The sequence below is a fragment of the Sinocyclocheilus anshuiensis genome, unplaced genomic scaffold (assembly GCF_001515605.1).
Source record: "Sinocyclocheilus anshuiensis isolate Anshui unplaced genomic scaffold, SAMN03320099.WGS_v1.1 scaffold133, whole genome shotgun sequence".
NCBI lineage: Eukaryota > Metazoa > Chordata > Actinopteri > Cypriniformes > Cyprinidae > Sinocyclocheilus > Sinocyclocheilus anshuiensis.
Window position 1 is genome coordinate 77,226 of NW_015539819.1, and position 15,198 is coordinate 92,423.

The window sequence follows — 15,198 nt, forward strand, 5'->3', positions numbered from 1 at the left end:
AGTATGTGGAAAATAATGTTTTTTTTTTTTTTTACTTTAAACCACATAAACACATTTCATTACACCAAATACACAAAATAATGTTCTTTTTAGCAGCATCATATGACCCCTTTAAATAATATTATCAGGAATGGATCAAGAAGCATAGAATATCCTCAGTATTTTATAGATAATGAGGGGACTGTAAGCAACATGAATGATGTGGTTAATGGGTTTAATAACTTTTACGTAAGTGTCGGACCAAGATTAGCAGAGGGAATTGAAAATCAACAGACAGTAATAGGAGAGGTGAAGGCTATGGATTTTTTAGACAATAATCCAAATTATATGTATTTGAAACCAACTGACGAAAAGGAGATTATTGAAATTGTTAGCAAATGGAAGAATAAAAAGTCCACAGACTGGAACGACATTGATATGGCTTTAATCAAAGAAATCATTGGGGCAAGTTTTAAACCGTTAACTTATATTTGTAATTTGTCTTTTAAAAATTGCCAAAGTCATTCCATTATACAAAGCTGGAGAAAGAAATCAATTTACTAATTATAGGCCACTGTCTCTACTCTCTCAGTTCTCTAAAACATTGGAAAAATTGTTAGGGATGCTCAGATCCGCCTTTTTTGCTTCCGATACCGATTCCGATACCTAGGGTTTGGTATTGGCCGATACCGATTCCGATCCGATACCAGTGAAGGATAAATTATCGATAAATTTGGATAAAACTAAATTTATGCAGTTTGGAAACCGCAAAACTGATACACAAGTAAAAGTAATGATTAATAATGTTGAAATAGAAAGAGTATATGAAAATAAATTTCTAGGGGTGATTCTTGATTACAAAATATGTTGGAAACCCCACATTAAACATGTGAGACCAAAAGTAGCACGGAGTATTGGAGTAATTGCAAAAGCAAGGCATGTATTGAATGAGAAAGCACTTTATATTCTGTATAGTTAACTTGTATTGCCATATTTAAATTATTGTGTTGAAGTATGGGGCAACAGCTACAAAACCACCCTACAAACACTAAGTACAATACAAAAAAGAGCAATTAGGATAGTAAATAAAGTAGGATATTATGAGCATACCAATTTATTGTTTTTAAAATCTCATACTTTAAAGTTTAATGATCTGGTAGAATTTAAAACGGCACAAATAGTTTATAAAGCAAAAAATAAACAGCTACTTAGAAATATACAACAATTATTCACAGATAGACAGGGGTGTTATAATCTGAGAGGGGCTTTAAATATGAGACAGCAAAATGCACGGACAAAACTCAAAAGTATGTGTATTTCGATTTGTGGGGTGATATCGTGGAATAGATTAAACGGATATATCAAAGAAAGTGTTAATATGTTGCAATTTAAAAGAACGTATAAGAGATTTATTTTTGATAAATACAGAAGTGGGGGGTGAGAGAGAGAATTTTAACGTTGTTGTTAATGCTGCTTGATTTTGTTTCTGTTTGTTTTCTTTATCTTAATAGATAGATAAAGTAGGACGTAATTTGGAGTAGTATTTCTGTATTATTCAAAATGGTATGTCTGATTTATTATGGCTGATTGTGATTTGGTATTGGTAATTACTGAGGGTAGGATTTAATAAGCCTAGGGCTTCTACCTACCCTTTTTTTATTTCGAACAGGTTGAATATATGTTAAAAAAAAATTGTATTTGTTGATTTGTTTTTGTTTATTGGTACTTATTTGTATATTTATTATGTGTTTTTTTTCCTTTTGTATTTTTAATAGTTCGAAAAAAAATAAAAAAAATAAAAATAAAGGTTGAAAACTATATTTCTATCAGAATTACCATGAAATTGCAATTATAACCATTAGATGGCAGCAGATAACTACTGTTAGGCTCATTCAACTCACTAAAACAGTACTTTTCATAGGTTTTGCTTTTGGAATCATAATTAGAAATTACAAAATCACTGTTAAAACATTTAAAATCACATTCAGTCAAAGTTTACCACTATATATAGAGTTACCACTATATATAAAAAGTTTATCACCAGATATATATCGGTTTTGACAATTTTGCCACACTGTGATTACAGATAAACCTGAAAATTATGTATAAATTGTTAAAAAGAGAAGACTTGCAGCAAGTATTTTGTTACCTATCATTTATTTGAAATATCTATATCTGCAGCAAAATGTGTGTGCATGTGTGTGTGTGTGTGTGTGTGTGTGTGTGTGTGTAAGCATGCTTATTGAGTATTAATATAGTTTAACCATTATTAAAATAGTTTATAAAATAGTTTAACCATTATTCTCCATCATGGATGTGTTTTAGTGTCAGCCACACATTTCAGGTTGGCCTAGACCCTAAAGCATAGCACTGTAAAGGCCTTAACCCCCTGGGTCGAATCCCGCACTGGCGTGGTCTGTCTCGTATTTTCTTGACCACGAAAAGAACTAAAAATACTCAATATTTGATCGTACAGATAAGAATAAGGTATCATTTGAAACAGCAAAGGGTCTACTTTTATTTGTGTATAGTCATAACAACAAAACCATGTGCTTTTGTAAAATAAAGAAAATAAACAGGGTGCACTCTGTGCCGTCTCGGTCTCTGTCACCTCTCTTCACAGACACGTAAATAAAACAACCTGAATCTCCGTGAATACTTGCCTCAAAGACATGATAAATATATGTATAGAAAGCTTGAAATGTCTACTTTTAAATCAAGTAAGTCACGTCCAAAACAAATATCCCCTGTTAAAGTAATCCATAAGAAACCAACGCGATGTCCAGTTTTTCCCGTCTCAACTTATTATCTCTAATGCGGTCACGCCCACGAGCCGATCGCGCTTTTCAAATTCTAAACATCCACGTGAGACACACGCTCATGTAAACTCCCACATCACCTCCGCGTAAACAAACAAGTTCATCCCGGCTACTTTTTGTTTCTGGAAGACGACGCGCTGAGAGGAATAACCCAGAATTTACCTCAGAAGAAGAACACAACGTGATGCGTCACGCAGTTGGATCCAGTGGAGAATATCATTCTGATGAGTAACCTAAGATTACTTGCATCTGTTGTTATTGTGTTATTGTGACATAACTTGTACACATTTTACTAGTTAGACTAGTTTTTCTCAAACTATAATTCCTGACTACATGTATGAAATCAAGTGAAACATTTTGAAATATGTGTAATTTCATTGTCTAAATGTCTCACAACGACAGGATGTGTTTAATGTTTTATAACATATAAAACCACAAGATATAAAAGTAGTGTTAACACTATGATATTAGAGTCTATGAATGTTTGGCACAAAGGTGTGTTACTGTTCATGTCTCAGTGTTCAGATCAGTATGTTCAATCATGTGTCCTTGACCTACACTGTGTATATTTTTATTATACGGTGTTGTAAATAAAATACAAATAATAATCAAAAACCCACATTATTTTACTCTCCTCACACTCTTTCTTTCCTGCCTCAGTCACATTCATATTGATGGCCCATTATGGGAGACCCTTTGTCTCTCAGGTGTGAATCACTAAATATCCATGGCCATTGTCACTCCCTCGCATAAGGGCATTCTATCACAAAACATGTTTTACAAATGTTAAATCCATATATTGTTTTCTGTGAACGAGTGAAAATGATAATTTTCACATCATTTTGTAGCAAAAACTCATCTACCACATCCAGTTCTCAAAAGTCTTGTGAACAAATATTCTGTATGTGTTTTATGGCTTTATTTCAGTGACTTAAAAAATATTTTTTCACTAACCACGCATAAACATTGTTTTCTCAAAAACACAAACATGTACTTTCATGCTGCTCACATATCATTGTAGCCCAGTTTGTGCTGAATACAGTGTTATCAGACTTTAGTCATTCATATTTTTTTAAGATACTGAAAAAAACAAATGTCAGGGCATGCCAAAACTTCTTCAGGACCCCAAAACACCCTCAGACCCCAGAGGGTTAAAGTGCTTGAACCCCGGTAATTGCTGCTTGCAGCTATATATATATATATATATATATATATATATATACATACACAGTATATATATATTTTAGATTGCAATGTTAGAATGTAATATGATTCTATCTACTCTATTCTTTGTAGCATAGTCTACATGGTTACTTTCACTATATGTGTTTTCATTGCCTTTAAAGGTGACATATCATGAAAATCTGACTTTTCCAGGTTTTAATTGCTATAATCAGGTCCCCGGTCGATTTCGCTCCCCTAGTGACGTTGCAAAGGGATCTCATTATAATCTTACCGCCCCTTAATCTGTACGTTTCCACCCACGGCGCCGTCATTTTGATTTCGCAAGCGACAACGGTGTACCAGCTCTAATGCCATGGCGCGCAGTGGATGTATTGATTTATTTACTGTAAACTGCTGCTGCCACACAGATCTAAAATAAACATGCAATTTATTTCCCAGCTGTTTACCTTCACAGACATAACCAACTGTTTTTGTAACTTGTGTGTTTTTAAAGTAAACTTGTGTGTGAATGAGAACTTAGTTTAGTACTCGCATGCTGTGACAGCCACTTTCTGTACATGTGCACTCAGAAAACATTTTTTAATCTCCTGATTGAGCAACATCTATCTCAGTTTTAGCATTACCGTTTCCATAGGAGTAAAATGTTATGTATATGTTGAATTATTTAACCAATGTTTAAATCATTACCTGCTTCAAAATGCATGCTGTTAACGAAATCATTGTTGAAACATTTGAAGTTAACCTGCTCTACCAATAAAAACTCTAACACAATTACATAAACAGTGAATAACTGTACAAGGCGAATTAAGGAATAAGTGTATACAAAGCATAAATCTTTATTAAGATTTCAGAATGAGCACTTTGTCATTTGTAATACATATGTTGAGCATGCCATGATTATCATGTTCATCTGATGTATGCTACTGTAATGTATATGAATGTAACTTTTTAATACGCATGGGAAAATCCTGACATCAAACAAATAACCGTTTACAGGCTTAAATTTGATACAACTAAATTTACATTTTCAAGACTATTTAAGGACCTGCGGAAACCCTGATCAGGGTCCAAGCACCAATGGCCCATGTGGATGATACAATTTAAATGTGAGACAATTGAATGCAAATGCGACAACTGAACTGTCTAATGATGAGATTTTTACAATAAAGCCCATCTTTAATCTTCACTAACAGTTTGATGAAACGGGTCACAGCAACACACTGGTGTTGAAAGTCCAGGTACAAGACAATGCAAAGACTTTTTACTGTTCAATTTGGTCACTGAAATGGGGATGGATCTCTCAAAATTTTCAAACCCTAAACAGATTAAAGTTCACCCCCACTGTCTCACAAAATTCTGTGGGAAACTCTTTAGACTATTTGAAGAGTAGATCACATTGTAATCTATTTAAGTTGTATGATGTTACAGTAGTTATGATGGTATTTTGGTGAAGACTGGTTAATTTTTGTATGTGTAAACAGCAAATTTAAAAAAACTGCTTAAACCACTTAAATAACCAGGTTATACTCTTTTCAACTTGAAAAACATCCAGGCTGGCTTATGTCTATGAAGAAAATACTACTACTAATAATAATCCTTATATGTTACAATGTTTTGCCTTTACCTCAGCCATGAGAATCTTCAGGGCGCTCTTGGCCTCTACGATGGTTGTGATAGAATCCCAGCGCTGCTTTATCCGTCCATCATTATCCGCATCCAGGACCTTCTGTTGCAGATCAGCTATCTGAGCACTCCTGAAAGAGTTTAGAGAAATATGTTTGTTTGTTTTTAATTTACAGTTGATAAAAAAAGTCTACAAACCCCTTTTAAAACTGAAGCGCTTTGAAAAAAATATATATATAATAATAATTTCAGATCTTTTCAGCCTTGTCAAAATATCGTTTGACCATCAGTGTGAGGGCATGTCTATTTTTGCACAAACCATTATTATTATTATTATTATTATTTTGAGTTTAACCCCTTCTTTGCTGTGTGCTTTTTTCTGCATTGTGGCTGATTTGTAGACTGAAACACTAATACTTTAATTTACTGTCAATATTCATCAGATATGCAGTAGTAGTAGTAATTTTTATTGCCATGTCAGAATCTAAGGCTATCTTCATGGCAAAAACGGAGTTGGGATAATACAAGAGTTACATAACCAAGCAAAAACAAAAATACAGCAGTTAAAATTACACAAGATTTTTTAAAAATTAACATGCTAAAAAAAAAAAAAAAATATATTTTCTGCAGATATGCATTTTAATTTAGCAGCGTACGAGTACTGAATTGAGTTATTTGGTGTCTCATCACACTTGAATGGACATACACAATGTTATGTCAAAAGCCTTGTTCAGACTGTCAGCCCAAATCCGATTTTTGTGCAAATCCGATTGAATTCTGATCATATTTAGATTTTTACAAATCCGTTTCGAGCAATATTCATAAGTGGTTTGAAATCCTATTCAAATTGAATTTCAATTTCTCTGAGTTTTGAGACCGGTGGAGACAGCAGCACGGAATAAAGCCACGCATGCAGCTTCCTACCTTTCTGCTGCTGCCTCATAAGACATAATACTGTTATCATTTATTATAATCCATCATGACGGCAACATGTCGTCTTGTTGTAAGGCAACATCTGTACTGCAAACTGTCTATATTTTATTTTTAAACATAAATACAACCTTAATATAATTCATATTAAGAGGTTAATAGATGTTTTCTTCAGGAGTAGCCGTGTGAATTGGATGCAGACCTGCGAGTTTGACTGTTCCTGGATGCGATCAACTTTAAATCCTTGATTTCAGACTATGGCTATAACCAGTTTATCACTGTCATATTCATGTCGTATTTACTGTGTCCTGTACATAAAATTAATCTTACCTGGTCTTTGAGAAAATGATATCCAGTGCACACAGATTTACCAGATTACAGAGTGTATTGTTGGATTGTTTACCTGGTGTTTTTCAACAATTTTTAGATTTGAGAACAATACTGTAATATAATTACAGAATCAAAAAGTTGCAATGTAAAGTATGAATCTATTTTACAGTTTTATTATTTTATTGATTATTTTTTAATCAAGCTCAAAATATTGTCTATTTTAGTAAATATAATTTAAAATAAATATAAATTACATTGCAAAACTGTTATGCATGTTACTTACCATCTTTGAAATAAACAGTGTGATTTCATACAAGCCTATGTCAACTTTGGCCATCGGCCACCAAAAAAATACACATCGGGTGACCACTAATTAAATCCATATACAGTGTTAATTTTGACAGCAAACTGAGGTCACACTTTAGTTTGGGGACCAATTCTCACTATGAACTAACTAACCATTAACTAGGACTTTTGCCTCAAACTCCTAAACTGCTGCTTATTAATAGTTAGTAAGGTAGTTGTTAAATTTAGATATTGGGTAGGGTTAAGGATTCTAAAATATGGTCAAGCAGAATAAGGTATTAACCTGTGCTTTATAAATACCAATAAACAGCCAATATGCTAGCAACATGCATACTATAATATGCATAATAGTGAGAATTGGTCCCAAAACTAAAGTGTTACCAATTTTGATTTAGTCAGTCTTCTGGTTAAAATGCCATTTAGTTTTAGTCATTTTTTTAGTCATCCGAATTGTTTTAGTTTTATTCTAGTTTTAGACAGCTAAATATAAGACTTTAGTTGACTAAATCTACAGTAGATTTAGTAGACTAAAAATCTAATGGGTTTAGTTAAATTGAAATGCATTATTTCCCTAATATTTCCAAACTCATATGCTCCTGGAGAAAACAAATATTAACCTGTTAATATGAATGATATTAAGGTTTGAACATGCAATACATATCTTTATCTAAAAAAAAAAATAAAAAAAAAATAAAAAAAAAAAAAAAAAAAAAAAAATAAAAAAAAAATAACAACATGGTCTTCTTTTCAATAAAAGATCAGTGGTTATACAGTATGTGTTCATTATAACAACTTGCATCAACGTTCTTCATTATTTCAAGCAGAAATGTATTTATTTGTAGAAATTCAATTTAGATTAATACAATATTCCCCCAGCTGTGTTTACATTCACTTAAGACACTGTGTTTATGTGAATACTCGCCAAAACAGACAAGGTCTGTGTATTTGTCCATTCAAGTGCAATGAGACACTAAAGAACTCAATTCAGTACTCGTACGCTATCCGAGAGGTTGCTTTCTGTGTGCACTCAGAAAACTGTGCCAAATTCAGTTCTTTCGCATAATCACACTTTTTCAAATGCATTCATGTGTCTATTCATCTCTTTCTTCAGATTTTTAGTTTTGTTTAAGGAGACATGCAGCAAATGTATGCAAAATTATACCCCCAGGTCAATCAGTACGCTACAATTCAAATGTGCACATCTAACCTCCCTACAATGCAGGACATCAGTTCTGATTGGATGTCTTCATAAATACTCCCACCCTAACATTTTTGTATTGTTTTTGTTTGTTGACAAAGTATAATAGATTTTTTGCCATAGTTTTTAATTAGTCTTTTCATCTGTGAAAAAAAAAGTAAAAAATGATTTGTCAATGAAATTAACACAGTGTATGAATTGTAAGGTGCAACATTTCAAGAGTCTTCATGGTAATAATTCTGCCTCGCTCAACCAGAGCGATTATATAAATAAAGTGATAAGAGAAAGTTTGAACCTCAAGTTCAAAGTTTGAATTCGAGAACCTCGGTCAACTTTTGCACTATATTCCAAATCTTCTGAAGCCATTCACTAGTTTACAAGAGGAACAGACAAAAATTGAATTATAGACTTTTATGTACTTTTTGTTTGTCCTTTCCGGGGCTTGACAGCCCCCATTTGCATTCATTGTCATCACTTCATGTAGATTCAGTCTAAAAGTGGTGTGATTCATTCACTGTGGTTCAGTTGTAGTATGACTGACCTGAGCCCCATCTCTGTCTCTAGACTCTCCACTTGCTTGCTGATAGAGGCCTCCAGCTCACCCTGGCCTTCCAACTCTGAAATTGTCAGTGTACGACGCTGAGAAAGAAAACACCAAAAATACAATTCAAATGCATTAAATTGCCATTGATTAGTGACTAAGGAATTCAATCAGGGTCAACAAAAGGGTCAGTATAATTAAAAGGAAGAAAAGGCTGTCAAAGAGAATAATAGACAGTTTGAGTATTAACTCATTTACTCAACATTATGCAGTTTCAAACCCATAAGACTTCTGTTCATCTGTTTTAATATTCTCTTTTTTTTTTGTACATCCATTGAAAGTCTAAGCAATCAACATTTTCAAACATTGGGAAATGCATTAAAACATCATGATGTACTCCATATAAATTGAGTGGTTTAATTTAAGCAGGGCTCTGTGTCCTTATATGGTTGCATTTATCATCTCAGCCAAACAGACAGAGCAGCACAATCTTGGAGCAGGTGTGCTTGCATGCAGACCATTTTAGACCATTACACTACACCATAAACAGCGTTACGAGATCCAATGAGAAGCGCTCAATACAATCCACAGATGTATCAGTGATTTATACAAATTTAAAACCAGATGCAAAAAGGAAAAACAGTGTTGTGAACGATCCAATCAGAAAGATTTTCAATCCAAACATTGCCACTATGGATTTACTGTAGTACTACTAACACTAACTGTAACTGTCATTAATGATCTTCATCTCAACTCAAACTCAGTACCCTCAAATGTGCATTTCTAAGAGACAATATTATATATTGTTGTCATTTTATTAGTATCCCCTCCTCAAATATGTGTGCTTGACAGACAAGAATGGATAAAAACTGCCATTGGATTAAAACTGCCAGTCATGTGAAGTACTTCATTTTTGTTCTGAAGATCTTGTGGGTTTTGTCTTATGGGTCTGCCTTACAAGCACTGTGACACAATCACACAAATGCAGTAAGCAGTTTGCTAGTATTCCATATTGAACGTGTGCCAACCTTACCCGAACTTTGGCTACAGGTCTCTCTCCTGCCTCCATCTGCTGCCGAAGCTGAGAAATCTCCTCTGCTAGCATCTTCCTGTCCTCCAGCAGGTCCTGTAGATGCCGGCGGGCCTCTTCTGTGCTCACAAGCACTTCTACTTCATTCAGCAACCAATTCTTAACCAATCAAAATGACAACAATTGCAACATTTATTCTAAGATGCAAATGCATATACATTTATATTTTTGTCTTGTTTTCTCAAGTTCACAACATGAACTTGCTCTCAACATAGAAAGCTCTTTAAAAATGGTGCCATGATTTTTTTCCCACCAGGTAAACTGCCTAGTAGAAATGTTTTGTTGAGCACAAGCTAAAATTAGAGGGTATAATTAAGGTACAATGAAATCTAAATCACATCACAACTACCATAATTACCTGAGTTGAGCTGACAATAACATCACAAACTAAAAGGTCAAAAGTCAAGATCAGCAATTCTCAAGTATAAACAAGAACCCTGTATAAGAGCTTGCAGCAGGGATTTACTTGTATTTGACTCCAAATCTACTATGGGGCAATTAAATGTAACAACTTGTGTAAAATTTTATCATCTTTTATTGGAAAAATTAAACATTTTATCAAACTTCAATACTTGCCTTAATCATAAAACAACTGAAGATCAAACTACAAAAATCACCTTTCAAGTACAGTAATATATATTACAAGCATATGAGAGTCAAATTGGACTACATGGACATATCAACATCACTCATTTAACAGTTCATCTACTGCCAAAATTACACCAGCAATGTCTGAATCAGAATGAGTAGTTTCTGCATAAAAAAAAATTAAATCTGTCAAAATATAATGTACAACTTTCTGTTTCCATCAGGAACCAATACGTTGAAAGATGTTCACTAACACGGTAAAGTTTTCCAATTGGATTGGCGTTCTTTAGCTTGCTGTTCAAAGTATTTTACTCAGTCCCTGACATTACTATTCAATTGACCTATCGCTAAGCCCCGCCCCCCTTAGTTACTGTTGCTCACTCGGACAGACAACTGGAGTTGCTCATTGTCTTAAAATGACAGCTGTCAGTGAAAACCTTTTTCCGAGGTGTTTCTGATCAATTTGGGACACAGATGGACCTTCAAGTGGGACTTAAATATGCCATGGAGGGATATATAAAAGATATTAAAATAAATATGTAAAAATGCAGATCACAATGCAAACGGGAGAATTATGTTACGGTCGTCACGATCGCACTGACAAAATGCAGGATCAACACCGTTCATATACCGCAGAGTAAGATTAAATTAATTTACATTTAACCAGAATAATATGGAGAGGCACTCTAAGGCCATGTCCACACATACACGGGTATATTATAAACTGAGTTTTTCCTTCTTCTGTTTTTAAAAAAATCTCCGTCCACATGAAAACGCAAACGCATGCTATGAAGCACTGTCGAGAGCATGCCACACCAAGAGGTGGCGATATAATCTCAACCGTAAAGCCATGTTGGCCAATCAGAAGCCTGAAAAAGTCTCCAGTAGGCGGAGATAACAGTGCAGTCGCCGACGTCACAAGCCAAAAACTCCGGTTTCGTTGTCTACACGGTAACACTGCAACCGGAGTTTTTGAAAATCTTCACCCTGGCAGGCGTTTTGAAAAATGTTCGGTTTCAGTGAACTGGTGCTGCGTTTGCGTGTGGACGAACGGCCTAACCACGTAGGAAAAGTTTTAAAAATAACCACGTTCGTGTGGACAAGGCCTAATATAGACCTTCGTTTATGTGTTTTTGACTTTCACTGCACGGTAACGTTATATGACGTGAGAACAGTTCGCTATTTAGGTTTGTAAGTTAGCATGGACTCACTAACTTCACCGTTAGCTAGTTTTAGCCAGAGATACCTTGCTGAAGCACAAGATGACACTAACGTTCTGCTTGAGCAGATGAAAAGTATAACTTAATGAGAGTATGACAACCAGAAAATGAACGTTTTTGTCTTCATTGTGATTGGGGTTGAATACTTAGGGACATTTTGCTCCGTTTGTTGGATTTAGGAAATGGAATAAAATACATTTCATTGCCTATCCTCTCAGGATAACTGGAATTAGTGTTACAAGTACCCTAGGCACATAGTTTTTCCATTTTTGTAGCATAAACACCATCAAACCGATGTGAGCTTCGGATCTTCCAATGTTTCTCTATGGCGCTGAAACCTAAAGATGTCCGAGTTCCGCTCCCCGTGCAACTGATATTCGACTGCCATTGGCTCATCTGCGTTCGAGGGGAGGGGCTTACCAATAGGTCAATTTCAGCGAGTGAAGAACAAATTTATACTCGCATGTGTTAAGGTCTCTGACAGACAGCATGTTGAAGTCACTTAAGACGCTATGACATGTTAGGCTTGTCAAAAATGTTGCATTCATTTGTCACAAATTTATTCACTTTTGAAAGTCAAGTTAATTTTTAACCATTAAAGGACTGGTTTTGGTTTTTTATTTAAACCTATGAAAAAGCAGATCTGTTATAAATAAGTGGGGGGACTTAGCAGATTTTGACTCAATCTTTTATGGCAGATAACGGATTAATTCTATAGTTTTATCTTAACATATAAATAGATTAATAAATACAAATACAAAAACGTACTTTTCTGCATTTGCATACATCTGCTATTCTGGCATTCTATACTATGAACTGTTGGCTCTGACACAAATTGCTTATGGTTCCTCATTTGTAAGTTGCTTTGGATACAAGGATTTGCTAAATAAATGAAATGTAAACCAATGTAAAACAGACAACATATCTAAATATTTTAAATGTTACAATTAAAGAAAGGATATCCATTTTTAGATTTGCTGTAAGATTACATGTAACAGTGTTAATAATGTTAATGAAAAAAAAAATACATCTAATTAAAATTAAAAAATATAGTATCAAACCAATAACCAATATGGTATCAATATACTATGCATCCTTAGCTGGTAAACCAATTAATTAATAAATAAATAAACATAAATCAGAAAATAAATGACAAATAAGCAGGACAACAAACCAAACTTTTTCTAAGTAAGGTACCTTGATTCTACTGCTGACACCCTCTGCTCCACGGTTCTGGACTTCTTTGCGTTTCTCTGCAACTTCACTCCTCTTCTGTAGAGCATCTTTCAGACGCTTGTTAGCAGCAGCAGCCTGTTGATGCACATTTAAGATTACACCATACTTTATAGGGGAACACTGCAAGGATGTGACGAGGATACCCCAAAAGCACCCTCAGTTGAAACTGTATTAATATCATATTGGCTAAACAGATTTGGAAAGAAATCCAGTGTGCATTTGTGTTTGCGTTCTGGACAGCATCAAAGGTTTCTATTTGCAACACATTTTCACACCATTGTGCAACATAGCAAATCACAGACATATTTGTTGATTTCTTGAACACAATGGTGTAGCGTCTGCATAGGATCACTGATGATCGTTTGAGCTTAATTTCTTAGAGACCCTTTTAGCCTTTTTACATTTGCATATAAATTACATGTAAATGGATGCTAAACTTCCAAAGGTTTACCCCACCATCCAGAAGATACTAGACAGAACCCCGTTCTAGTCTCCCCATCTGACTTCAAACACATTCCAATGAGAAGTCGTTCACACTCAGCAACAGGCTCCAAATGCCTCCACACTTACAATACACATAACACACACACATGTAGTGGACAGCACATTCCAGGGCCCAGTTTATGGCAGGGCCACTCTCTGACCACAGTAGTGGGGACAAAGGTTTGCTACATTTTGATTGGATCTTGGTGGACTAACATAAGCAAAACTGTCCAACGCCAGAGGGCAAGACGACGACCTTTGGTACAAAGCCCGGGAAGGACAGGACTTCTCATTGGTCAAAATGCAGAAAGAGATAACGTCCCAAAAGACGTTAAAAGATACACCGTTCTGAGTCTGAGTCCCGAAAGGGAGAGACACTAACAGAAACAACCGGTTCTGAGTCTCAATCCTGTCAAGGAAGGGACTGTAACAGATACACTCGTTCTGAGTCTGAGTACTGCAATGGAAAAGACGTTAACAGACATGCTATTCTGAGTCTCAGTCCTGTCAGGGAAAAAACACTAACAGAGCAAGTTCTGAGTCGGAGTACTGCAATGGAAAAGACGTTAACAGATACATTGTTCTGAGTCTGAGTCCTGTTACCAGGAAGACAGCAACAGAAACAACCCGTTCTGAGTCTCCTGCCTGCAAGGGTGAGACAATAGCAGATCAACCTCCGTTCTGAATCTGAGTCCTGTCAAGGAAAGGACTGCAACAGATCACCAACGTTCTGAAACTCTGGCCCGTGAGGGAAGAGGCAATAACAGATACCAAGTCCTGAGTCTTCAGCTTCAAGGCAGCAACAGATACGACCACATTCTGAGCCTCTAGCCTGCGAAGAAAGAGATAATCTACGTTCAGACTTCATTCAGAGTCTTCATTCAGCGAGACAACAACAGATGCAGCACGTCCTGAGTCTCCATCCTAGAGAGACAAAGCGGATCGACCAAGTTCTGAGTCTCTAGCCCAGAGAGGCAGAAGACACACAGACATCTGCAACAAGGTTAAGCTCCGGCGAGCAAACCTTCACTCCAAGGTACCTTTGTCTGCGTGTTCCAGGCTAAGGACCTTCTGCACCTACTCCAGGGAAGAGGTCTGCGCGGGACTGTTTTTTTAGTCCCGCTCCCGCAAGGTTCTATTCCGCACCCACCCGCTCCCGCTATACAGGCTTGTCAAGAGTCTTGAATTTATTAACTTTGACTTGAATTTATATTAATTATCTTAAGACGTTTAATATTTTATGCAACACAGTAGGAAAAACGTGTCAGAGACAATAAAAATGTTGTACAAAAATTGTATTTCTTATTTGTATTCGTCTTGTCAGGATACAATTCGTTTAACATTGACAACACAATAGCAAAAAAGTGTCGCAGAGAGAAATAAAATAATGTAGGTTGTACAAAAATAGCTTATTAGCTATTTTTTTTTTCGTCTTGTCAAAATACTAAGTTCGTTTGACATTTTTCTGTTAACACAGTAGGAAAAGCGTCGCAGAGAAAAATAAATAAATACGACATCTGTCATTTAAAATTATAGGCTAAGCAAAATATAAACAAAACCGAGTTGAACGTCCTTCAAGGACAGCACATCCATACTTTGCTCCATCCTTATTCTGCTCTGTCACTCATCGACAACCTGCCTGTTCTGTCTGAGGGCCGTATATTTACCAC

At 35.4% G+C, this 15,198-nt stretch overlaps 1 protein-coding gene across 1 annotated transcript in view; it reads right to left on the bottom strand.

The window, feature by feature from the left end:
• The window catches only part of kif4 (kinesin family member 4), a 251,636-nt gene that overhangs the window by 58,920 nt on the left and 177,518 nt on the right, over nucleotides 1-15,198 (bottom strand). Inside the window, exons 17-20 of the mRNA XM_016480146.1 lie at nucleotides 13,007-13,120; nucleotides 9,945-10,100; nucleotides 8,912-9,009; nucleotides 5,608-5,737 (exon numbers count right to left, since the gene is read on the bottom strand). Of these exons, the coding sequence (XP_016335632.1) occupies nucleotides 5,608-5,737; nucleotides 8,912-9,009; nucleotides 9,945-10,100; nucleotides 13,007-13,120 (498 nt within the window). The remainder of the gene's footprint in view (nucleotides 1-5,607; nucleotides 5,738-8,911; nucleotides 9,010-9,944; nucleotides 10,101-13,006; nucleotides 13,121-15,198) is intronic.